Source organism: Coturnix japonica, unplaced genomic scaffold (genome assembly GCF_054131305.1).
Source record: "Coturnix japonica strain WE unplaced genomic scaffold, WE-NBRP24 Scf043, whole genome shotgun sequence".
Taxonomy (NCBI): domain Eukaryota; kingdom Metazoa; phylum Chordata; class Aves; order Galliformes; family Phasianidae; genus Coturnix; species Coturnix japonica.
The window spans coordinates 865,115-891,738 of NW_028188946.1; the positions used below are offsets into that span (position 1 = coordinate 865,115).

General features: G+C 47.4%; 1 protein-coding gene and 1 long non-coding RNA gene across 3 annotated transcripts; one reads left to right on the forward strand and one right to left on the reverse strand.

Annotated features, from left to right (window-relative positions):
• Window positions 1-741: 741 nt before the first annotated feature.
• Window positions 742-4,171, reverse strand: LOC107310654 (uncharacterized). Its single transcript, XR_014940509.1, has 2 exons — window positions 4,042-4,171; window positions 742-991 (listed from the first exon to the last, which is right to left on the reverse strand). It is a non-coding gene; the product is annotated as an uncharacterized LOC107310654 (long non-coding RNA).
• Window positions 4,021-26,624, forward strand: SACK1H (scaffolding CK1 anchoring protein H). Of its 2 annotated transcripts, none has more exons than XM_015856484.3 (6): window positions 4,021-4,158; window positions 15,927-16,246; window positions 21,003-21,463; window positions 22,574-22,738; window positions 23,059-23,183; window positions 23,737-26,624. In XM_015856484.3, exons 3-6 carry the CDS (start codon window positions 21,017-21,019, stop codon window positions 26,399-26,401), a joined length of 3,402 nt encoding a protein of 1,133 aa, XP_015711970.1. In that variant the 5' UTR covers window positions 4,021-4,158; window positions 15,927-16,246; window positions 21,003-21,016; the 3' UTR covers window positions 26,402-26,624. The 2 variants fall into 2 exon arrangements, with proteins under 2 accessions (XP_015711970.1, XP_085387695.1); XM_085531569.1 differs by having other exon boundaries at window positions 4,119-4,158; window positions 21,003-21,844.

Genomic DNA, 26,624 nt, shown 5'->3' on the forward strand with positions numbered 1-26,624 from the left:
TTACTAATTACTGAGTGGAAACATGCAAGCAATATCATTGTGGTGTAGTGTGGTGTAGTGTGATCATTGTGGTGTAGTGGATTATTGCAGACCCTCAGAAATGAGATCCTCTGTTAGGAATCCCCCCCTGAAAATCAGCCATCCTGGGTATTTTTCAGGGGCATTTTGGACAGCGGCTCAGGAAGGGCCAAAGTCATTAAGAGCTGAAGAACCATTTAGATAAATGCTCTCAGAAATATGGTTTGAACTGCAGGGAGTTGGACGTGATGGAAACCATCCAACTGAGGATGTCCTATGATTCTGTGGTATTTCAGTGTCATACAGGGACGAGTCCCAACCTCATAATGGAAGTTGCTTTTCTTAGAGTCATCTTCAGTTCAGCGCATCAATCCTGGATCTCAGCCTGGTCTGGTGGTTGGCAACCTGCACATAGCAGGGGGTTGGAACTGGATGAGCACTGTGGGCCTTTGCAACCCAGGCCATTCTGGGATTCTATGATCCCAAGCTCATATGATCCCTGCTCAGTCATGCAGAAGATTTCAGAAACAGAGAAAACAGACACACCTTCAATGTGACATTGTAAAACAAAACACATAATACTAACTGTAACTGCAATGTGGCTTTGAAAGATATTTTGTGCATAGAAAAGGTAAAAATTTAGAGAAGTGAAGGTAAAAATCATAAGGCAGCAATAAGACATGTAAAGGCATAAAGCAAAAGATAATGAGTCACACACATCCATCATTTTCTAAGCATGTTGTATTAGAACTGGGGGCCAATGGGGACTGACCTGGAGATGACTTCAATCAGGAAAAGAAACCTTTCCCTTAGTTTCAGTTGTCTCTGCCATTCATGATAAGCTCTGATGACACAAAGACGAGCAGCTTAAAGATGGCACACAGCCCTGAGAGTCCTTTGGCACAGCCTGCCTACACCAGGGCAGCACAGACAGTTCAGCTCAAAGATGAAAACCAGATGGCCAAAGTGTGACCTGAAAAAGAAAGTGGCTGGGTAAGTGACAGGCTTTTGGAAAGCCATAGGAGCACAGAATCATAGAAACCTAGAGTGGCCTGGGCTGAGAAGGATAACAATGCACACTGAGTTTCAACCCCCTGCTGTATGCAGGGTTGCCAACCACCAGACCAGGCTGCCCAGAGAACCCACAGAGTTTTAAGAATCCAGAGTGTGCCATAGGGATCCATAGGGTGCCATAAGAACCCCTAGGGTGCCATAATCATAGAAGCATCATAGAATCCCAGAATGGCCTGTGTTGAAAAGGCCCACAATGCTCATTGAGTTCTAACCCTCTGCTATGTGCAGGGACACCAACCAGCAGCCCAGGCTGCCCAGAGCCACATCCAGCCTGGCCTTGAATGCCTGCAGGGATGGGGCATCCACAGCCTCCTTGGGCAACCTGTTTCAATGCATCACCACCCACTGGGTGAAAAACTTCCTCCCAATATCCAGCCTAAACATCCTCTGTCTCAGTTTAAAACCATTCCCCCTTGTCCTATCACTATCTACCCTCACAAACAGCCATTCTCCCACCTGTCACAGGTGGGTTGTGAGCATCCCAGCAGCACAGTGGGGCTTCCTATGAGTGCAGTTTTGCTCATGCTCTGCTTCAAAACACATTTATTTGATCTTGCCTTTAGCAAAAGAACCACCTGCACGTTAAAAGCAAGAATAGAACATAAAAGCCCTATCGAAGGAAAATACTTCAGGCCACACACAATTCTGCCCAAGAGAAAAGAAGATGACAGAGCAAAGAGATCAGCACCACTATGATGTGCTGCTGGAATGCAGCTTTTCTAATAGCAGAAATCACTGAAAGATTAAGAAATCACAGATTTAAAATTGTTTCACCTCCATAGATCACTATCCAGCTGCATTCCGAAAAGGTCCCAGTCTCCAATGAGCACTTAAAGTGAGGGGGTATTGTAAATGGAATCCTTTCCTGCAACATAATCACCTCATCACATCCCAATTGAGTAGTGAGGAGTTAATTGGTGTTTGTGAAGCATTCCAGCAGTGCAGTGATGAGCAGCCTGGCGACAGCTCCATGGAGGTTAATGGCCCCATCAGTGCGGTGTCTGAGTGGCAGGTGGTGAATAATGCCCTGGGCCACGCAATTAAAAGCAGCATTTATTTACTGGTGACCACTTCAGTTGCACTCTCCCCATCTTGTAGCACTGAGCTAAATAAGTTCCTATAGAAGAATATCCCACAGGTACGTAACCTCTGTCTGTACCATCGTGCATATTTCCAGACTCTCAGGGCACCACCTTGTCTCCTTGATCACAGAATCACAGAATGGCCTGGATTGAAAAGGACCAGAATGACCCCCTGCTAAGTGTAGGGTCACTAACCATCAGACCAGGCTGCCCAGAGAACCCATAGGGTGCCACAGGGATCCGGAGGGATCCATAAGGTGCCACAGGGATCCACAGAGTGCCAGAGGGATCCATAGGGTGCCATGAAGATCCACAGGCTGCACAGAGGATGTATATGTTCTCTTAAGGTACCCTGTTGATTCATAGGTCACCTTAGGGTGCCATAAGTATCCATAGGATGCCACAGGGATCCATAGGGTGTCCTAAAAATCCATAGGGTGAGACTGGGATCTGTTAAGTGCCATAAGGATCCATAGGGATGCCCTGAGGATGTGTGGGGTGCCATAAGGACACATAGAATCATAGAATCCTTAGAATGGCCTGGGTTGCAAAGGACCACAACGCACATCCAGTTCCAACCCCCTGCTACATTGAAGGTTGCCAACCAGCAGCCCAGGCTGCCCAGAGCCACATCCAGCCTGGCCCTGAATGCCTCCAAATGGGATGGGGCATCCACAGCCTCCATGGGCAACCTGTTCCAGTGCATCACCAACCTCTAGGTGAAAAACTTCCTCCCAAAATCCAACCTAAAACCTCCCATCTCAGTTTGAAACCATTCCCCCTTGTCCTATCACTTGGACCGGATCATCTTGAAGGCCTTTTCCAACCTGAGTGATTCTACGACTCTGGGAAGGAGACTGAGTTCAGATGCGAAGGGGAAACGACTCACAGTGATGCCCCACAGAGCTGCGAGCATCCCATCCTTTGAGGCACTCAATACCAGGGATGGGCACTGTGCAGCCTCAGCTGCACCCAGCCCACATCACAGGGTTGGCACTGCTGCTCTCTGAGCTCCTTTCCAACCCAGCCATCCCATGGAGCCCTCAGCCCTTCCCACCGTACTGTAAGAGCCCACCAAGGGCTGCTCCACCCCTGGAGCTCCTCAGCTCTGTAACATGGCGGCCCTGCCCGAACCGGGCCGCCCGCCCTGAGTCACCGCGGAGCCGCCTCCTGCCGCACCCTCCCCGCAGCCCGGGCACCGCCCGACACAGGGCAGCCACCGAGCTTGCCAAGTTGAATAAGATAGAACATGAAAGGCGAAATAACAGGAGCTGCCACGCCCGGGGCTGCGGGGAATCTCGCTTAACTCTTTTTCTGCCAGCTGGGCAGCCCTCCGTGGGGTGGGGGCACTGTGGTGGGCTCACCAGGGTACATGGGATACCCTGGGTACAGTATCACATTGCCTTTGAGGGCATTCCTGTGCAGTTGGGGCACATTTATAGGCCTCATGGAGCCTTTGGGGCACTCAAATATATGAGGGGGGTGGGTAAGGCCGTGGGTGCATAGCGCTCTGCTGAGCGAGGCCTAAGAGCCGGCCCTGCTTTGCAGCGCTGCTCCTGCATAGGCCCTACTGCACCGCACACCAAAGTCCTTCCAGCACAGACCCAGAGCATGGCAAGGTCCTGCCCAGCCCAAACCTGCAGGCCCAGAGCGGTGCTGGGCTGCGTTGTGCCTGGGCCCAGCTGTGCTGCAATGGACTCCCAGGCCCGCTCCCAGCGCCAGGCCCAAGCTGGTCCGACAGGCTCGGGGCAGACGGAAGGGAGAGGCCGCCCTTGGCTCAGGAATGTGCAGCCCTTATCTCTGCTCCCCTGCAATCCTGGGCAGGGAATAACTCTCCGGAGTTTGCCTTTCTCTCGCTCTTACTCACCCTCTGCCCTGGGTGGAGCTTGATCCTGCAGGCTCGGAGGTGCCCGTGAATCAGGCTGCAGGCACGTCCAGGGCAGCACAGAACCAGCTGAGAGAACGACCCGGCACACCTGGGAAGGTAGGAGAAGTTCAGAGCTCCTGGGGTACCTGAATGGCGGTGCGAAGCGGTGGGCAGGGGCTGGGGAGGTCCATTCCTGCTCCTCTGCTTTGGGCTGGGTGCTCGGAATTTGTGGCAGGGAACTTGTGCCAGGTGGGAGATGGCTGCTTGGTGGGCTTAGAGGCACGTGTTGTGAGTAGTGCTGGGGGAGAAGGAGAGTACAAGGAGATCGTGAAAAGTGAAAAGAGGTGCCATAGGGACCCATAGAATCATAGAATCATTGAATGGCTTGGGTTGAAAAGGTCCGCAGTGCTCATCTCCTTCCAACCCCCTGCTGTGTGCAGGGTCACCAACCACTAGACCAGGCTTCCCAGAGAACCCATAGGGATCCATAGGGTGCCATAAGGGATCTATGGGGAGCCATAATCATAGAATCCTAGAATAGCCTGGGTTGCAAAGGATCACAATGCTCATCCAGTTCCAACCCTCCTGCTATGTGCAGGGTCACTAACCAGCAGCCCAGGCTGCCCAGAGTCACATCCAGCCTGGCCTTGAATGCCTCCAAATGGGAGGGGGAATTTGGGAGAGAGAGTGCTGCAGCACAGACGGTATTGTGGCTCATGAGGAAAGGGACCCATCAGTCTCTTGCTCAGGCGATCCATCCCGTCTTCTTGGAGAAAAACCCAAGGAGGGGATGTTTCCAAACGTAACTCTGTCCTTGGGAAGAAATCTCATAGCCTAAATGGGCTTCCCACAGAGTCTGAACTGGCCTTTTCCTGGGTGTGAAACGCTCATAGAATCATAGAATGGCCTGGGTTGAAAAGGACCACAGTGTTCATCTGGTTTCAACCCTCTGCTGTGTGCAGGGTCACCAGCCACTGTGTGCCCTAGATACTGGGTCAGTGCGTGGTAGTAGGGCTGGAAGAGCCCTGCAGAAGGCAAAGAGCCAGGGAATATCTCGTGAGACTCATTGTCCCATGCCTGCTTTGTGCTCATGCTGCATGCATGGGTGTATAGCTGTCTGCCAGCATGGCCTGCAAGCAGCAACGCAGACGTTCATGCACGTACATGCAGAGGCACAGGCAGATGTGTATGGACACATTCACACACGCGTATAACTCATTTTTTCCACAGCTGTGAGCCTGTCTGACTGAACTCTGGTTTTGTGTGTGTGCAGAGAGGAAGGAGAAGGAAGGTTTTGTGTTCTCAGCACTCTAAATTGGCTGCAGTCAATGGAGTTCAATTATGGCCTTTGTCTGGCCCGAGGACCCAGGTTCTCTATCATCTACAACGGTTAGAGGAGGAGGAGGCGGCACTCGGAGAGGGGAAAAACCGCCTATAAAAACCTGCTGAAAGCAGTTAATTTGTGAAAGCTGCAATAAGCTCAGTTGTGATGGAGGACAAACATGCAAACAGCAAACCAGCCTCCATGCAGAGCCTTGACAAAAACAGTGCAGAACTCTGGCGACCAGGATCACTTTGCACAGCCTACAGCAGCATGTGTTTCCACTGGGTGAGAGTAAAGGGACAAGCAGAAAAGAACCAAGGTAGCATCCCTTCATCCAATTAGAACTGGCACAGGTCTGCAGCTTGGGGACACAGTGTTATTTTCATTTTAACCTGGCCTCCTTTTATCTGAGGAGCTGCAGAGTTGTGTTGGAATGATGGAGTGAGGCGTGTCTGCTGTTATCTGGCAGTGCAAATAGTAGTATGCTGGGGAAGAAAAAAGAAGCGCTTGTTGTGTGGTTGTAGGGAAAACTGCACGTCAAAGGAAAAAATGAAAATGTCACAGTAGAGTTTGGTATCATGGTACCAGAGTGGGATCAAGGCTCAGGAGGTAGACGTTTATCTGCCCTGCCTCGTGGCTCAGGCAATTGTTCTGAACTGAAAATTACCAGCAAACCTTGCAGGATTGGACTTCTTTCAGTTTATGAATTGGGGGAACAATTTGGGGCTGCTTTTCAGGCCCCATTTGGCAAACCTTGATGGAGAAGAGTTGTTTTCTAGAATGTCAGTCAGGGTGTGGGGGATAGTAAAGGCCCAGGGCTGCATGCTGTTATCCTCCACATTGCACCGTACATGGCTTCAAACACAAACAGTGTAGATTTAGCTTAGATATAAGGAAGAAATCTTCTATAGTGAGGGTGGTGAGGCACTGAACAGTTTGCCCAGTGATGTGGTGGATGCCCCATCCCTGGAGACTTTCAAGGTAAGGCTGGACCAGGTTCTGAGCATCCTGGTGTAGCTGTGGTGTCTCTGTGCAGTGCAGGGCAGTTGGACCAGATGGCCCTTAAAAGTCCCTCCCAGCTCTAAGGACTCTGATTCTATCACTGTCTAAAGAGGGTGAATTTGGCATAAGCATTGCCTTTTCATCAGGTAACCTCTCTGTAGAGGACTGGTTTACATGTAGAATCTCAGTTTTCAGTCCTTCTCAGCACACAGCAGTAGCTCTAAATATTGTTTTGCCCCAGTGACCGCCTGCACCACTGCACAGTCTTTATTATTGCATAAGAGTTAAGACTGACAAGCTGAAGTACTTTCTCAGTAACCACTTCACAGGGAAAATTACAACCTGTAACTTTTCTTCTCCTTTGCCCTTCCACTGCCCCATAGGAGGATCCCATGGACCTTCTCCTATGAAGAAAGGTTGAGGGAACTGGGTTTGTTTAGCTTGGAGAAGAGAAGGCTCTGGGGAGACCTCACTGTGGCCTTCCAGTACTTGAAGGGAGTGTATAAGCAGGAGGGGGGATGGCTGTTTACAAGGGTGGACAGTGACAGGACAAGGGGGGATGATTTTTTGCTCACCTTGGACATTTTGTTTCTTTCATCGGGTCATAAGGTGAAGTAGAACATGTGAGCAGTATGGGAGATCAGGCTGTTATCTCTAGAAGTTCAGTGAGTGAAATGAATAAATGAATTGAAGCAATTTATTATCTGGTGACTGCGACTCCAGGTGAAATGAAGTTCCTAAACCACAGCAGACAAACACAACATCTTTTAAAATGATGACTGTGATGCGTATAAAACCACCTAGAGCAAAGAGTGGGCTCCCATTTGCTCAGATGTCTTGACATGGGGCTGATCAGATGGCCACAAGTGGAAGCCTGGAGTTGCATACAATATTGTGGCAGGAATAACAGATTTCCTATCATTATCTCCCAAACATCCAAACTTTAACAGCAATGAAGGCATTGAACCTGAGAGAACCTTAGAATGAAAGCACTGAGAGGCTTCAGCAGAAAATACAGACAGGAAGATTGGAAGAGAGCTGTGGTCCAGCTGTAGCTCTTGTGAAATTTCCATGGCAGTATGTTATAAACCAGGAAATCCTGGGGTGCACTGAAAACTGGAAGTGCTCCATGCAGGTCACTGTGAGACTGGAAAGTAATTGAGAGGTCCTTCCTGGGTAGAAGTAAAATCCTTAGTTGAGAAGTGCATTCAGGAGTAGGTCCTGGATGGGATGAGCATAACTGTCACTGTTAATGGTCTGCTGCAGCAGGATTAGAAAGCACTACCCATCCATCCATTGCACGGTGCAGAACTAAAGAACCAAACACACCTTAAACCATATTCCAGCAGACAGATCCCTTCCCACTCTTCTATCTAATACAGCGTTTCCTTGAGAGCAAGCCAACGTTTTCCATGTCCTGTTACCATGCCAGCCCAAGTAGTTTGACCATAGGAATCACTGTGCTCTCCTAAAAGTTACTCTCACAGAATATTAGCAGTCTGCTCTCCCGTCTTCTATTTTATCAAGCCAAAAGCACATTTTGAAATCATTTGTTTCTAAGCTTTGGAGGTTCAGGACATTGTGGGAACCTGACAGTTCTTCACTACCCACCATACAGTGGTGTAAGTGATGCCGTTTATCAGGAGCCAGCTGTGGCCCACTCACTCCTTTGGGATCACAGCTGAGAAATGTCTCCTTTTCATTGTTCTCCAGGATAAATCCTTGATGGCACTCAGAATCATTTTGGTTCACTCCATTGGAATTTGGCAGTCCCTCTCATGCTGACAGCATGAAGTGGTTGTGCAGCAGTGTTGGGAGTCTGGCAGGCAAAACTGAATCATTTTGGGTTGCCCTCTCCTCTTGATGGTGCCCAGCCAACAAAACCAAGGTGTGTAAGCCCAGGAGGTTGTGCTTATACTTGCCTATAAGCGTGGGGTCACGGGCACAGATCATTTTCTACCACCCCTTTCCAACCAGTGTGGAACAGCCGCTGCTTGTCAGGCAATCTCATCTGCTTGTGCATGGGGTGCTGTGGAAGCCTCAGCTCTTGGGAGTGTCTGGAAGCAGAGAAGCAGGTCCAGCCAGGGGAGGCATCACCTGAGAGAGGCAGAGTGGGAACTGGCTGTGCAGGCAGAACACGTCACAACAAGCACTGCAGTCAGCACTGCAAAGGCAGATAAAGCTGCCGGAGGTGCTGAGGCATCACCAAGGCTGGCATTAAGATGGAAGGGAAACATCGAGCCAGTTTCCTTTTGCTTAGGTGGAGAAATAGAGTCCATCTCAATTCAGTTTTGATTCACACCTGGTGTTTCATTCAGGAGAATGAAGAAAAATGCAGGTCTTTTTTTGGTTGCTGTTTAAATGCCGGGCTCCCTCCTCAAAGCAGCCCCTGGTAACTGAATGAAGAGCTGCATCTCCTTTCTCTCCTCCTGTTTTTCCTCTGCCAATGTAGGGACAAGGGGGGGATGGTTTTAAACTGAGGCAGGGGAGGTTTAGGTTGGCTATCAGGAGGAAGTTTTTCACCCAGAGGGTGGTGATGCACTGGAACAGGTTGCCCAAGGAGGCTGTGGATGCCCCATCCCATTTGGAGGCATTCAAGGCCAGGCTGGATGTGGCTCTGGGCAGCCTGGGCTGCTGGTTGGTGACCCTGCACACAGCAGGGGGTTGGAACTGGATGAGCATTGCAGGCCTTTACAACCCAGGCCATTCTGGGATTCTGTGTGTTTTGCATGAGGAGGGTAGAGATTGCTTACAACCAATGCAGTGTCTTTGGGAAGGCCCGAGCAGATGGGTGGGGGAGGCCTTCACTACTGAGGTGAGATCCTTCCTCTCATCAGCCCATTTTATCTGCTTTCATCTCCCACTTGTCAGGTTTTCAGCAAGCTCCTTCGTGCTTTCCTTCATCCGCTGCCCCTGAGCATGGGAGGAGCTGTTCATAGGCAGCTACAAAGTCTGCCTTCTCCTTCAGCTTCTTCCTGCACACAAATGTCTGTGCTATATTAACATGCTAAGCAGCAACTTCTGAGGAGCAGTGTTGAATACTCCTTTATATTGCCCTCTCCTTTCCCTGTCTGTGTTCATTATTGCCTCGTGGACTGGGAGGAGGAATTTCTTGGGGAAGAGCTCAGATCTGTACTTTGGGTTCATTCATCACCTGCTGTGGTAAGGTTCTAATTGGTGCTTTTGGAAAGCTAGGCTAGAATCTGTGTAACAAATAAACTCACAGCTGTGTCCTCTTGTTCCATGCACCCTCAGTGGTGGAGCATGATGCTCCCAGTGAGGCTTCCCATCTGTTTCATGCAAGTTACTTTTCTCTGGGCATTCTGATAGTTCTTACGTTATGAAACTCCATCCAGATTTTGTTTTCCTTATCTCCCTGCAGAAGTTGGCTGTAGTGTGGTGCTGATAAGCCACTTAATTGCACAGCAGATGATGCATACAGTGCTAAATTCGCACATCTCCCTGTTGCTTTGCACCCCTTGGATATCTTTCCCTTTCATCTGTTTGCCATGTTTAATGTGGTTTAGATTATGAGAACTGCTTAAGCAAGGATGAATTTAGTGGTTGCTGATACTTCATCTGTCTGACTCCCAACCAAAACCTTTTGCTGTAACTGAGAATTGAACCAAAGCAGCACTGGGATTCAGGGAAATCAATTGTTTGTTGCTGGGGCAGTTCAGAAATGGGAGAAATGAAAGGAAATTAAAAAGAAATTAGTAATTCTGTACCCATTAGCAGGACGCTTCTTGCTCCATAGTAATCCAAAATCAAATGGAAAGTTATGAAAGGAACAGAATGTAAAGGGTTACTCTGTGCTGATGATTGAGTTGATGTGTACAATCAGTGTGGCACGATGAGGTTCAGTAGGTACTGATTTTCCTGTCCAAAGCAAAAAACAAATGGGTAGCGGGTTCCAAAGCACAGGAGGCTGTTGTTTATAGCTGAGCTGTAAAACTTCTGCCTCTGGCTGCTGTAGATACTGAGATTATAGATGGATTTGGGGAAACTGTGAGTTTATGGTAGCAAAGTCCTTTGAAGTCGTTAAAGCATATCTGGCTCAGGACGTTCGTGTGCCTCGAGAAGCTAAAATTGAGTTAGGGAAGCTGGTGAAGCATAAATGCTCATCCTATCTCTGTGTGTTTCCCAGATTATCGACTCTTAGATCCTTTTGCAAATGGGATTCTGGACTACCAGAATATTTAGTCTGATCCCATACAGTGGATTTCATGTTCTGTTCTCCCTTCGTCATTCAATTTCAGAAACATAGAGTAAAGGGAGGGTTCAGGCAGTGAGAATGAATGTTGGATACCAAACATCTGGGGACTCTGTTTAGATAGGCCAGAAAGTAAAGACCTTTAGTGCTGAGGAGTACCAAGCGTAGTGTACTGAATGGGATTGGGAAAGCCTATAATCTTTATGGAGGATTACGACCTAAATCAACATCGCTCATATGAGGAAGAGTCATCATAGCAGTTTAATGAGAGAAAATTGCTTGACATGTGTTATTTCAAATTCAATTTCAGATTAAGGACATGGCCACCCACAAAAACACTGTATAGTGGGGTGTGTCATCACAGAGTGGCTCTTGCAGGGCTGCCTGTGTGTAGATACCCTGTGGTAAGTGCAGGGCGCTGCAGTTCACTTCCATTGCAGAGGTAATTACCTTTCACTCGTGGTGAGGAAAGTGCACGGCAGGCATTGCCATGAGATTCCCACAAACACAGCTTACTTCACACTAATTGTGTGATGAATCCATACTCTACCAGCTATTAGCTAGATGAGTACGCTGCAGTCATTGCAGTGCACAAAAGCAGATTGCTTTCAGAAGGCCGCTGATAAGATCTGTCACAAAGTTTTCTGAAAATAATCATAGAATGGCCTGGGTTGAAAAGGACCACAATGCTCATCTTGTTCAAACCCTCTGTTATGTGCAGGGTCGCCAACCAGCAGACCAGGCTGCCCAGAGAACCCATAGGGTGCCATGAGGATGCATAGGATGCCATAAGGATGCACAGGGTGCCATAAGGATCCACAGGGTGCCACAGGGACCCGTAGCAGTGCCATAGGGATCCACAGAGCACCATAAAAACCCATAGGGTGCAATAATCATAGAATCATCATGGAATCCTAGAATGGCCTGGGCTGCAAAGGCCCACAGTGCTCATCCAGCTCCAACCCCCTGCTGTGTGTAGGGTCACCAACCAGCAGCCCAGGGTGCTCAGAGCCACATCCAGCCTGGCCTTGAATGCCTGCAAATGGGATGGGGCATCCACAGCCTCCTTGGGCAACCTGTTCCCATATAAGTGATAATAAATACTGGAATCATAAAATTCAGAGAGAAATGCTGGTAACTCTGGAACAAAACCTCACCAATCCAGCTGAAAAGCCAGAATAATGCAAATGAAACCACGTGCTGCTGGTGCAGGGTTTATTCATACAATTATATGCCCTTTGGGATTATAAACAGTTTTGGTCAGTGATGGTGTGAGTATATTTATTATAATAAGCCCAGACTTTCCCAGGTAATTTAAAGTGCTGCTTTCTGAAATATGATTAGAAATCCTGTTATGTTAATAGGTTTTCTGTTGGTCTGCTGTCAATCATTAAGGAGAAGGTATTAATGCTCACTGATAGCAGACATGCCAGCAGTGGGGTCTGCTCCTGGTGCTGCTCAGGATGCTGAAATGTTCAGGTTATCATTAAGCAGTCCTGCTAAACTACAGTGATGGCGCAAAGCTTTAGGAAATGGTAAATATCAGTAAATGCAACATCACAATCTGATGGAGTGTATTTTAAGATGAAGAACAATGTACCGAAATCCAGAATGGAGGTTAGAACTGAACATCGAGCCATTTTGCTGCGATGTGCAGCATAAGATAAAGGCACCATTGGGGCACTTTTCCTTCTTCTGGAGGAAGAAGATGAATGACGTTTTGAGAGGAAGTCCAAAGAATTCGTAACAGAAAGCCACAAACATTGTCCAGGAACAATAAACAACAGCAAATGTGTTGGGTTTAGCATGGACAGAGCTCAGCAGTGGTGCATGCTGCACTGGAACAGACAAAGGTGTGGTACTGGGTAATCTTCCTACTTTGCTAATGGAGGCATTGAGACGATTAAAATTGGAAGGTGAAGATTAATTTGACTTTGAAATGAGATTCATTGTTACTGAGGAAAGGCGTGTGATGGCTGAAGCAGGTTGCTAAGAAGATGGGGGCTCTCAGCTGCGAGGTATTTTTAAAACAAAACCCATTTAATACGTATATTTACATGTAGTGACTGGGAGGTGCATATGAGGGCCTGGGCTGTGCAGGACGATGGGTTGGTGTGCTCTCTTTTGCCCTCTATCTCTGCCATTCTGTACTCTGCCCAGTACTCCATAGACTTCCAGCAGTCATGCACAGAGTGGGGCTGTGTGCTGCCTGGTAGCCATGGCTATTGCTTCTCCTCCTATAGATTGAAACAGAAATGATGTACTTCCCAAACTGAGGTCTTGTGTGAAGCACCTGGCAAGTGGTTTTCCTCATGGCACAGCTATATAACTGTATGTAGGGCTTTCCATCTTCCTTGGACAGCTATGGCTACAGAAAGAATGAGAGTGAAATGCTGAGCTGCAGCATTCAGGGCAGATATTCGATGGCAGGCAATAGTCAGTGCCAAGCCAATGGTTTGCAGTGCTATATAAGATAATTTAATGATCCACTTTGTGTACTCCTCGTTAAAAGGAAGCTGCAATATTGAGTGGGCAACAGATATTACAAAATGGAAATGCATGCTTTAAAGTATTAAGTTTATAGAGACCCAGAGCAGCCCATAAAATGTTGGCAATTAGACAGGATTGTGTTGAACAGATACCCAAAATGTCAGTGATATTTTTCCTCTCTGTTCAAAGTCGTGATCAGTAAAAGAAAAGCACGAATAATAAGGCTGGTCGGTACTTGGTTTCTGTGGAAGCCAGCAGAAATAGAAGGCGCCCATACAGATTGAGCCACTCATGACCAAATGTGTCTGTATTGGATGGCTCTTGTTGCATACACAGTCAATTCTGTTGACATATGAGGGTGCCCTGGGGTACCTGAAACACAGCAGATGTAGCACAAAGCCCTATGAGAGACTCAGCCTTTCTCAGACAGCAGCTGGGAGCCAGGAAAAGTGCCTGAGGGTACCTCTGGTGCCATTAAATGGCTGAATTGCTCCCCTTCTTGTAGTTTGTTCAGCTTATCAGACACTGAAGGGCTCACACTGGGATTGTTCCTCTTACTGCCTGATATGTCTGCTTGGATATTGCTAAAACAACAGGGACCGCAGAGCAGGTTAATGAGTAGTATTAGCCAGTGTGCTTAATGGCCTGAAAGAAATTCTTGGGTCCCATTCTGCTGCGTTCTGCTTATAAAAAGGAGTTTAGAACATTTGCCAGGCCATATTGGCAGGATCAAATAGGACCTCTGCTTTCTTGCGCAATGTAGGGGTGGTATTCTTGTGTGCTTCATCTTTCCAGTCCCCTTCTGCTATTTCATTATAGGTTTTATCATTTTGGTGCTATGGATCTTTCTTCAGAATGTGGCACAAGGATGGATGGAGGGATGGTCAGCGGCTCTTTGTGAGGGATCCTTTCTCACATGGCTGCATTTCAGCTGCTGAAGGAGGAGCTGATTGATATGAATGTAGTGCGTCACCATGCTCTGTGTGAAAAACTTCCTCCTAATATCCAACCTAAACCTCCCCTGTCTCAGTTTAAAACCATTCCCCCTTGTCCTACCAACAGCCTCAAGATCTGGTTGTGTATAGATCCGTAGGGAAGGATTACCACAGCCTCTGGGCCCAGTGAGGGTTTGGAAGGGCTGAAGTTTCTTCATAGAGGGGAAAAAGCTCAAGCAAATGAACATAATAATAATGCTCCAATTGAGGACTACAGGCTTTACACACTGGAACAGGACGCCCAAGGAGGCTGTGGATGCCCCATCCCTGCAGGCATTCAAGGCCAGGCTGGATGTGGCTCTGGGCAGCCTGGGCTGCTGGTTGGTGACCCTACACATAGCAGGGGGTTGGAACTGGGTGAGCACTGTGGGCCTTTGCAACACAGGCCATTCAATGATGATTCTGTGATTCTATGACCATCATTTTACCCACTGTGTCAAACACACCAGCCAACTGCCCAGGCCAAAAGGGTGCTGTGCGGGCAGGAATTTGTTCCTGCAGTGATAATGCAGTGATATTCTATGTGACAGTCTTCCTTAAAGCTACTGGAGTAGAATCACAGAATCATAGATTGGCCTGGGTTGAAAAGGACCACAGTGATCATCTGATTTCAACCCCCTGTGATGTGCAGGGTCACCAGCCACCAGACCAGTTAGCAGCTCTTAGCACTTACATGGTTAGAAAAGAAGTTCAGTGCAGTGTAAGGTGATGTGATGTGCTTCATGTGCTTTCGGCATGCTGCAGAATTGGCTGCCATTCATTAATTTCCCAGTCAGCAGCAACACAATGGCTGGCATGAGGAATGCTGCTTTGTCTCCATGTATACAATCAATGTTGTCTATTTGCGTGGAACCATTTTAAGCCTTAAAAAGTACAAGGAGCTTCTGTGAAGAAATACCCCTAGGAATGCATAGCACTGGCACCACCCCAATAAACATCCTCCAGCTCCTCACATGCTGCTCTTCCACAGTGAGCATGTCCCATGCTTTGCATGGCAAAAGATGCACAGAATGAGCAATATGCTTTCAAAACCATTTCCTGTGCATGTAAGCAGCAGAGAAGTCATCTGCAGCTTCAGGTATTATCTTGCTTCACATATTATCACGATAAACGTGAGCTGGTCAATGAGTGCAGTTCTCCAGAAGTGACTTTGGTACCTCCTGAGCAGAAACTGCTACACATGGTAATGCGCTGTGATGCAGCAGAGCCACAGCTTTGGATTCCACGCACCTCTGCAGGTCCCCTCCTGTTCTGCCCACCTTGCAGACTTCATCTCAGCTCTTAACTGTGTTCAGTTCACGTATCCCTGGGGTTTTATCTGCACTGGGAGCAGCCATATGAAATCTGCAGAGAAAGACCTGGGGGTCCTGATTGATGAGAAACTTAACATGAGCCAGCAGTGTGCTCTTGCAGCTCAGAAAGCAAATGGGATCCTGTGCTCCATCAATGGAGGGGTGGCCAGCAGGGACAGGGAGGTGATTGTCCCTCTCTGCTCTGCTCTTGTGAGGCCCCATCTGCAGTGCTGTGTCCAGGTGTGGAGCCCCCAGTACAAGGAGGACAGAGCTATTGGAGAGGGTCCAGAGGAGGCCACAAAGATGCAGAAGCATCCTAAACATCAGCTGATTCTGTCGTTTCCTCACACTTCCATTCTGGGTAATCTGATGATTTCTGGAGGGAAAAGAGCCCTTTTTTTACAGCTTTCCTGCCTCTCCTTGGGAACAGCACAACAGCCAAATGCCGCTACTCCTAATTCATGGTACTCACTTGTTAGGGACTCTCCTATCACTGCAGTTCTGGAGCATGTAGGCTTATAGTGGCAGATCCATAATTTCTGGCTTTTTGTGTGTTTTTTTTTCCACAGTTCTCAGATTTGTGCATCTGCTTCTGAAGGACCTGAGGAGCTGAATGGCAGAGCCCTACCAGGCAGGCACAGCAATGGCGCACTCAGCAGACGGCAGCTGCTCTGCATGCAGGGTCTGATGGTGCTTCCTCAGCGCTGCCTTCCAAGAAGGAGCTGTCTGGACACAGCATCTCAGTCCCCACTTCTCACCCCGTGAGCCCAGCAGGGTGACGGTGCAGATTTTCCTGCCTTGTTACTCAGCTGCAGGACCGGTGACGCTCCAGAGTTTGGTGTGATCCAGTTCAGGTGTTTGCTGCAGCCCTCTGGCTCTATTTTCACAGGTAAAGGTGATGTCGGGAACCGCCTCCCTTCCTCCCCAGCCCCACCTCAGCCCCACTGCTCTGTGTTGTGGGCCCAGCTCTGATCCCTGAGGTCAGCTCTGATCCCTCTGCTGCTTGTCCTGCTGCCAGGTGGGTGATGGTGTGTGCTGTGCAGCAGGAGGGCTGATGGCCCTCTGAACATCCCAGACTGTGCTGACAAACCTGCTCACTGCCTGCCCTGCGGCCACACCGCACCCTGGGCCCAGCCCACAGAGCCAAGCAGACACCCCGTGGCTTTCCCAGCCTAAGCTGACACTCCTTAAAGCACACGCAGAGAAATGACAGCTTCCAACACGTATGTGCAGAACCAACGCCCTCCTGGAAGGCTGTTTTTGCTGTGGCAGCACAACTGGGTGCCGATGTCTGTCCCTGTTTGTCTCATGAGCCTCCTTCCAACCCTCCTGGGCTGTGATCTCTATATTCAGTCCTACAGGAATTCCTCCAGCTCCGTGTTTGCCCTAATCCAGCAACTTGAAGAAAAACATAAATATGATTTTGCTTTTTCAGAAGGGCACTTCTTCAGTTGTTCACTTCTTGCTTGTTCATGTTGACAACCAGAAAGCCTGAGGTGACTTCAGGGACTTCCTCTGTTGCAAACACAGCCCCACACAGCCTTCCTTTGCTTCCTGCCCTACCTTTCCAGCCACAAACTGTTATAGTGGGAAAGGGTTCTGACAAAGCATTGCCTGTCTCTCCTGCTCACAGCTGCCTCCTTGAGCACTTCTTGTTGCCCACAAGAGATAGACGGGCCCAGCAAATCATGGTGCTGACCAATATAGACACTTTGAGAAAGCAGGCTGTTTTCCTCATAGAATGGTCTGGGTTGCAAAGGCTCATCTAGTCCCAACCCCCTGCTGTGTGCAGCGTCGCCAGCCACCAGACCAGGCTGCACAGAGCCACATCCCGCCTGGCCTTGAATGCTTCCAAATGGGATGGGGCATCCACAGCCTCCTTGGGAAACCTGTTCATCCTCTGCATGAAAAACTTTCCCCTTATGTCCAACCTAAACCTCCCCTGTCTCAGTTTAAAACCATTCCCCCTTGTCCTATCACTGTCAACCCTCACAAACAGAACTGAAACCACACTTACAGCCAAACTGTGCCATCGTTATTCATCCTCACCTGGTTATTTGTTACCCTGCCACGTGTACCCATTTCCCCCGGCATAGGTGTCCAGTCCAGGTCAAGCAGCACTTATCAGCTTGAGCTTCACACAGTGACTGCTGTGATACACACATACCTCACCAGTGAGACTGACCTTGCTGGTGGAAGTGCCAGCTTACACACCCACAGTTTATGAGAGGCAGAATTGCTAATAGCAGCAGCTCATGATTTGCATTGGGATGGATCCTTTTTTGTTGTTGTTGTTGGTCTGCAGCTTAGTCAAGGAATTGCGTTTGGAACTGACCTGTCTATATTGACTCAAAGATACTTGGCCTTTGTCAGCAGCAATCAGGAACTGTGTAAATCCTGGTGAGATATTAATTGCTATGCAATGAGTGTCAAAGGTTTAGGTAGATTCATATGTGTATTTCTGTACAGCTGGATGCTGTGATGACGTGAAAACAGTTCTTCATCCTAGGCTGCAGTGATTCTGGAAGTGACAAAAGAGCCAAAATCAGATGAGAAGCAACTCCACACATCAGATTGACGGTCAGAGGGCTGGAACAGTTCTCCTATGAGTAAAGGTTGAGGGAACTGGGCTGGTTTAGCTTGGAGAAGAGAAGGCTCTGAGGAGACCTCGTTGCAGGCTTCCAGTACTTGAAGGAAGTGTATAAACAGGAGGGAGAATGGCTATTTATGAGGGTGGACAGTAATAGGACAAGGGGGAATGGTTTTAAACTAAGACAGGTTTGATATTTGGAGGAAGTTTTTCACGCAGAGGGTGGTGACGCACTGGAACAGGTTGCCCAAGGAGGCTGTGGATGCCCCATCCCTGCAGGCATTCAAGGCCAGGCTGGATGTGGCTCTGGGCAGCCTGGGCTGCTGGTTGGTGACCCTGCACACAGCAGGGGGTTGGGACTCAATGAGCACTGTGGGCCTTCTCAACACAGGCCGTTCTGTGATTCTATGATTCTACAATATCAATTTGGTATTTCCTTACCAGTAATGGCAAACAGGGATGCATAGGGAAGAGTGGCAGTACTTCCCCAGAGATCTCTTGTGGTCCACAATTTTAACTTTAATGGTCTACAGAGGATTTTCTTTCCATCTCTGGGGATGTCCATTCGCTTTTTGAACGCTTGCAGTATATTAATTGCTAAAGCTTCCTTTGGGAAGGCATTCTGTGCAGTAAGAGCAGTCGAGAAAGCTTTTCTGATGTCCAGTTTGAAACCACTGCCTGCTCGTTTCATTTGAAAGCCTCTCAGTTCTTGTAGCGGAGGAGAAAACAACCAGCTGTCCGTGCTCATATTGTATAGACATGTTCTCCAGGCTAAAGAATTGTACTTAGCATTCATAATAACCTTTTTGAGATGGGAGGGTAAGACTTTCACATTTGTTACATGCCCAGGTTTTAAGTTCCCTCTAAGCCCGTATTTAATAAATAATGTTTCAGGTTAGCTGACATTTTTCCTTTTAATATCCATTTTTGCCTTCTTGATTTATGACAGCATTGAAATATTCATCCATTTAATACAGAGTTAAGGTTGCTTGATCACTTTATCAACTTCTAATTCTCTTTGCGATTTTTACTGTCAAGTCAATATCATGAGGCTCCTCTGTTTTCCTTTTTTGTTTTTGCAGTTCAGACCAGGCCAGCATTATCAGGCAATTCACCTGCATGACTGTTCATCCCCATCTGAATAGGTTTAACAGTGTGGCCTCCAGCACAGCCCATGGGACTCCTTTGAAGCTGTGGAACTCCATGGGGCATGGAGTTCAAGCATTACATTCCAGCAAAATGATGTGACTGAGGATTTTGTATCATTGAGGTGGGGAATGTCAAAGAAGAGAAGAAAAATGAGGATGATGCTGTATGAATTTCATGGCTTTGATGTTGTGGTCTGGTTCAGGAAGTCTGTGAATACAGGACAGGCCTTCAGTCCAAGAAAGCACTGAACCATGGGAGCATTTCCTTAAAATGGAGTTGAGGGGTTAAGACACTTCCAGCATGGTTAAGAGCAGGTACAGAGGTGACTTGAGCACAACAAAATGGAGGTATTTAGTGGTCCCCATTTTATAGTGTGGTCCTGAAGCCTTTTCTGTATTGAATGGGATTGAAAACAGGACCTCCTTCCACCCTTTGTGCTCAGCATCCCTATGAAGGCAGCTTTACATGAGCAGTCAAGGACTGCCATGTTCTTTTTTTCCAACTATGAGGAAGCCACAGTGGCCCCAGAGGTATTGTCATTATGTTGGAAGGTAGGAAGCCAGAGAACTTCGGAGCTCTTTTCAGATGAGTGAGATACCATTATGTGAGTTGTATTTCTGCCATGATCAACTTTTCTTTCAAAATCTGCTTAAAATCAGGTTTGTCTCAAGTCTCAAGCATTAGGTTTCCCACAGGCACATCACTGTAAAATACCAAATAAATTAGCCCAGGTTTTCTCAACCTTAATTCCAGTAGATTGAAGAAGCAATTATGCCCCTTGTTTTCATTTCTTCGTGGCTCTCATGAGGACTTCTGAGCATACAGCAGTATGGCACTCTTACACCTGCCTGCATTCCCTTGCTTCTACTCACATATTGAAGTGATGTTAAAGCACAATTTCTAAGGACTCAGTGGGGACATTTCTAGACCTTCCTGTGCATTTGCATTGACTACTATGTTATGCACACCAATTTTATTTTATTATTATTATTATTTTTTGCATTTGGAAATGATCTTCAGTGGCATTCAGATAATAACCAGCAGTGTTGGTTTTCAGAGAAAAAAATAAAAAGATTAAAATAAAAGACAAATTTTAGCTTAGCTGTGAGTAGCCTTTGGTCCAGATGCCCGTGCATTATTTTGTTATGTAATGCCATAATTGATTTGTTTCTCATTTTGCCCCAGCAGACCAAAGGAGGTGATGGTGCCTCTCTGTTCTGCCCTCCTGAGGCCCCAGATGGAGTATTGCATCCAGGTCTGCGGTCCTCAACACAGGAAAGATATCAGGGTTTTGGGGAGGTTCCAAAGGAGAGCCATGCAGATCATCAGAGGGTTGGAGCATCTCTGTATGGAGACAGGCTGAAGGAGCTGAACTTGTTTGGCCTGGAGAAGAGAAGGTTGCAGGCTGACCTCATTATGGCCTTCCAGTATGTAGAGGGAGATCATAAACAGAAGGAAAAACAACTTTATACATGAGTAGATAGTGATAGGACAACAGGGAATGGCTTTAAGCTGAAGGAGGGAAGATTTAGGTTAGGTGTTGGGAAGTTTTTCACTGAGAAGGTGTTGAGGTGCTGGAACAGATTGCCCAGAGGTTGTGGATGCCCCATCCATCCATGGAGGTGTTCAAGGCAGGCTGGATGGGGCCCTGGGCAGCCTGTGCTGGGACTTGATGTAGCAGTTGGCCATCCTGCCTGTGGCAGCAGGGTTGGAACCTGATGATCCCTAAAGTCCCTTCCAGTTCAATCTGTCCTATGGTTCTTCAATTCTCTGACATTTTCTTCTCTTTTGATTTGGGCATCGTGACCCCTCAGCTTTCACCATTCATGAGGACATGTGTGTCGCTGAAGTGGACCTGCTGCCATGACAGTCACTGTTCTCATTGTTGTCTCCTCTTTTCTTACAGCTTTCCCTCCCCTCATGGCTCGCCGATCTCAAAGCTCCTCACAGGGGGACAATCCACTTGACCCTAACTACCTTCCCCCCCATTATAAGGAGTATTACCGCTTGGCTCTGGATATACTCACTGAAGAAGGCAAAGAAAGTTACGAACGCTTTCTGGCAGAGGAGGCGGCCCCTGATTTTCTTTGCAACTCAGAGGTGGATCACATCCTACAGAACCTTCAGAAGCCTCAGTATGCCAATCAGGAAGGTAGCACAGACACGGCGGGTGACAATGATGTGGATGGATCCTCTGGGACATATTGGCCCATGAACTCAGACCTTGCTGTTCCGGAGCTTGACCTAGGCTGGCCCATGGTCTTTGGGTTCAGGGGAACAGAAGTAACAACCCTTGTACAACCGCCACCCCCTGACAATCCCAGCATTAAGGAAGAGGCTCGCAGAATGATTCGAGCTGCTCAGCAGGTGAGACATGAGAGAGTCCAAGAGCAGAGAGAAAGACTGTAAGTAAGTTTGTGAAAGGATGCGTCGTGTCCTCTGCTAAGTTCCTTAATGTTGCTCTGAGGACCTGACTCAGAAGAAGGTTGATTCTAAAACTGCTTCTTATTTCATTAAAGCTGGTCTCTGGATTTGAGAAAAACTGTGTAAGGCCACGATGAAGTACACCAGGAGTTCAGAAAATCACAGAGTAGCCAAGGTTAGAAAGGGACCTCTGGAGGTCATCCAGTCCAGCCTCTCTGCTCAGAGTCAATTAGAGAAGGTTACTGAGGACATTTCCTTGAGTACATCCAAGAGTGGACATTGCTGTCTTTCTGGGCACCCTGTTAATCTTTAGTCACCCTTACGGTAAGAAGTTTTTCTTCTGTATGAGTGGAACATCCTGCATTTCAGTGTGTGTCCATTGTGTCTTTTCAGTGGGTAACACTGAGATGAGTTTCGCTCCATCTTCCTTACTCCTTCCCACCAGGTATTGTTGTACACTGATAAGAGTTATGAAGGACAGGGAAATTCTACAGAGCTTTGAACCATGGAATCATTTCAGGTAGTTATGGAGAGTGATGAGGGGTTTCCCTTCAGATTAAGCAGCCCCAGTTCCCGCAGATGACACCCACATGCCTTGTTTTCTGGAACTGCTTTCAAAGCTACAATTAAAAGCTACTTCTAAAGGTACTAGTGGCATTTAGAAGTGGCTCTACAGTGGCTGACTCAGCATTGGCCAGGACTTTATTTTAAAATGGCAAATATGCTGGAGGGTGTGAGGGGGGAGTGGCCTGTCAGGTCAATGATAATACCTGCCAGTGTGGTTCTGTGAACAAAAAATGCCTGCTGTAACCACTGGATTAATGGATAAGGGAATGATCTGCCTCAGTGAGGATTTTCTCTCACTTTGCACCTCGTATACACAATACACGTCAGATAAAAAATCTGTTTCCAGTTCTGGAGCCCATTGAATAGGACACTGAAATGGAGTCAGTTTAACAGTGCAGCTTTAGAATGCTTTGTGCTGGGGAACATGAACAGTGAGGCTGCAGGCAGGCACAGATCTCTGAAGACTTCCCTGTGTTCTTTTCCTAGGTGGTAGCCATAGTCATGGACATTTTCACTGATGTGGATCTGCTGTTTGAAGTGCTGGAAGCTGCTTCTCGCAGAGTCCCTGTGTACATCTTGCTCGATGAAATGAACTCTCAGCTTTTCCTTGATACTGCTGCTAAATGCAGGGTCAATCTGAACTATGTGGAGGTGAGCAAACCAAAACCAACCTGACCCATGATTCCCATCCTGAGAGGGGTACATCTGTGGACACAATGGGCTGTTCTTACCGTATAAACCTGAGAAAGGGGAAATCTGGACCAGAGAATAGAGAAATATATTTGTGAAGCCAGGAGACTTGACACAGTACAGGAGTGAAGGCAAAGGGCCCGCTGATAAAAAAGGTTGCTTATGTGCATGCAGACAGAACAGCTATTCCTGGAGTATAAGAATGGTGACAGGAGGGATATTAAGAGAGTAAGGGGAAAAAAAGAGGGGCAGGGGAAGTAACAGCTTTGTCTGGTTTGCAGTTCCTAAGGGTGAGAACAGTTTCTGGCCCAACCTACTACTGCCGCACGGGGATGTCTTTCAAAGGACACGTGAAAGAGAAATTCCTCTTGGTGGACTGCATGGTGGTGCTGAGCGGCAACTACAGGTGAGAAGCCCTGTGATGTTAATGGCCCAGTGTCACTGTATAATAGACTGTTTGTTTTTTGGGTAATGCAGTTTCAGCTGCTCCAGGTGAGGAACTGTTAAACCTAACTCAAAATAGTATCACCAAATCTAACCATACAACCCAGTCCAAACCAGAACAGTTAAAAGAGACCCAGGAGTACGTGTTTACCTTTCAAGTGCAAGTTAGATGTACGGAATTACCCATTTCCCATGTTTTCTTTAGTAAGGACTACACTACGCTCATAGAATCATAGAACCCAAGAACAGCCTGGGTTGAAAAGAGCCACAATGCTCATCCAGTTCCAACTGCCTGCTATGCGCAGGGTCACCAACCAGAAGGCCAGTCTGCCCAGAGCCACATCCAGCCTGGCCTCCAAATGCCTCCAAATGGGATGGGGCATCCACAGCCTCCTTGGGCAACCTGTTCCAGTGATGAAAATCAGGATGAATTTCTTCAGACAAGCAGATGGTGAAACATGGAGTTGTGCAGCTGAGTTATTTTATGCTAATGCTGTCTTTACTTCTCTTTGTAGTTTCATGTGGTCTTTTGAGAAGATCCACAGAAGCATCGCACACATCTTCCAGGGTGAGCTGGTGGCCAGCTTCGATGAAGAGTTCCGAATTTTGTTTGCACAGTCAGAACCTCTCATTCCCCCAGCCAACGTCTTGGCAAAGGCAGAGAACCCATTTGCCATGGCTCCCTTTGGCAATAACATGCCATTCTTTCCTAAAAAATCGCCCCTCATGTTCCAGAGGGACGACAACCTTTTTCCCTCCTTTATGGACAGAGTGGATCCAGACAGGTACTTCCTGTCCAATTTCAGGCGAGATGATATGTTACGCCATACCGTGGAGGGGTCAGCCATGCGAATGTACAAGAAAGTAGAGATGGAGAATGCTCAGATGGATCCCGTCAGGGGTTTTCTCCGTTCCAAGCAGTTAGAGTTGGATGCTTTTAAGAGACACAGTTTTGCAGAAGGAACGTTTGAAAATTTTGCTTCTTCTAAACAGTATGCCAGGCAGATGTTCATGAACAATATGGATGAATTTAAAATCCAGTCTAGTCATTTTCAGAAGGATCAGTTCTACCAGTACCAGTTTGAACACCCCCACCTTTCTGGCAGACCCCAGGGGTTCTTTGACAGAATACGAGGTGGTAGGCCAGGATTCAATGAATTGGAAGAGGGAGGACCTCTGCCCTATGTAGAGGGACCTAGATACCCGGAACTTGAATCCGGTTTTCCACAGGAGGGTTTCCCCTTGAGGCTGGATTATGTGCCTTCAAATTCTTCCAGGGAAGTGAGACATGGCTCTGATCAGCTGAACCCTGCAGGCAATGGCCCAATGGGAATGATGCTAAGACGGCAAAATATAGGACAGAAATTTATTTGCCAGACTTCTCCTACACAGAAGCAAAGCCTGGAACAGCGCCTGTTCTTACAAGACAAAGATGAGGACCAAGATCAGGACAAGAACACTCAGGAAAATAGAACAGGTTTACGCAACTGGAGGATTTCTTCATACCTCAGTGCATACCAGTCAGAACCAGAAGAAGGTCTCCCAATGCCTATGGAATCGGAAGCATATAATGATGTTCTTGGGGATCCCCTCACAAAGCACCCCACTGACCTCATCCCAGCATTCAAATCCCCTGTGTCTTTTAATAGCAAGTCGCTGGGTGTTGAAAATGCCAAAGAATTTGCAGATTCTGAAAGAGGAGGTGAAGAGACACCTATGATGAAACAAGATGCCTTTAGGTCCAGAATAAATCCCTTGATCCAGAGGAGCTCAAGACTCAGGTCCTCTCTGATTTTCAACGCTGCCAAGTTAGATCAGCCTAACACAACAATAGAAAAGGTTCAGATGATCCATAAGGAGCAAGTGTCCAATGAACTGACAAAAGACAATGAAACTATAAAGACAGCCACCTCATCGAAAGTGGCAGAACTTTTAGAGAAATACAAAGCCGTGGGCAAAGACGCCGAGCGAGCTACAGTCACTCACACCAAAGCTGTTTCTAGTTTTCTCCAGGAGGAATCACAGAACGCAGAGAAGAAATGTACCAAGTCCGTGCAATATAAGATTCTGGAGAGCAGAGTACTGGAGTCCAAAGACTCCTGCAGTACTTACAAAATGCATGGAGAGACTGACAGACCATTTGGAATGGCTTCGTCAACCCCCCAGCTCCTCGATGCATTGAGTAAAGATCCCTTAGCACATCTGGGCACTAAAATGGACAAATTATCATCTCGGTTTTACCCTATAGAGAACAAACCTGCTTTTCCAGAAAAGGAGAGTCTTATATTTGTAGGAGATACTCAGAAATTGGCTCTTCCAGAAAAGAAGGAAAGGGTGACGTTCAAGGAAGACGCTGAAAAATTGGTCAGTACAGAACTGAAGAAACCACAGGTTAGGACGGGTACCACATCAGCTATTGAAAACCTGTCTAAGGGTCAAGGATCTGACAGCTCCCTCAATAAATCTGAGGAAGAGTGCTCAAAACAGGAACAAAACACAATGGAATTTTTAAGAAAAGGTTCCCTACGGTTGAAGCAGTTTTTGAACCCAAAAGGTGAAAAGAAATTGGAGGAGGAACCCAGTTCTGAGATGGGAAAATCTGACAAACAGCCCATGGGTCTCAAACGATCTTCCATAGGTGACTGCCAGGAAATGGCGGTGGAGGAAGAAAAGAACCATAAATTTGCATCGCCACTTCCTCCCAAAAGCAGCCAACCAACACAGGGCAGATTTCCTTCATCCACAGCCAACATTCTCTACAGCAGCAATCTCCGTGATGACACCAAGGTGATTTTGGAACAAATCTCTGCAAATAGCCAGAAGAACAGAGCTGAACTGGCCAAGCAGCTGCCATCCACCAGTAATCCCGATCTTTCTAAGTCAACTATGAGCTTGGAAAGGAAAACCGAGAAGGAGAAAAGCTGCAACATCCAAAGATCAGAGAGCTTCGGGAGCCAGAAACGGAATCTTCAGCGGCAGCCGTCGGAGGACAGAGATACCCTGCTGAAAAAAATGGAGAATATGCGGAAGGAAAAGAGAGTGTACAGCAGGTTTGAGGTCTTCTGCAAAAAGGATGAGCATACAAGTCAGAGTGAGGAGGAGTACGACACAGACGCCAAAGACAAGAAGATGGGAAAATTCATGCCCAAAATCCTGGGGACCTTCAAGACCAAAAAATGATCACAATAAACACTATTTAATTCCATATCATCACTGACTGTCAAAGGCCAATGAGGAAGCAACACATTTATGATGGCTGTAAAGCTCTTCAAGGTTAGCAGGTGGGATATGTTCAGCATTACTCCTATGGCACAATTTGCCCTGTAGACTCATGTGGTAACAGGAAACCTTATTACAGTATATTTAAAATAAAATTATTACATTGCCAAGATGTTTAAAATAA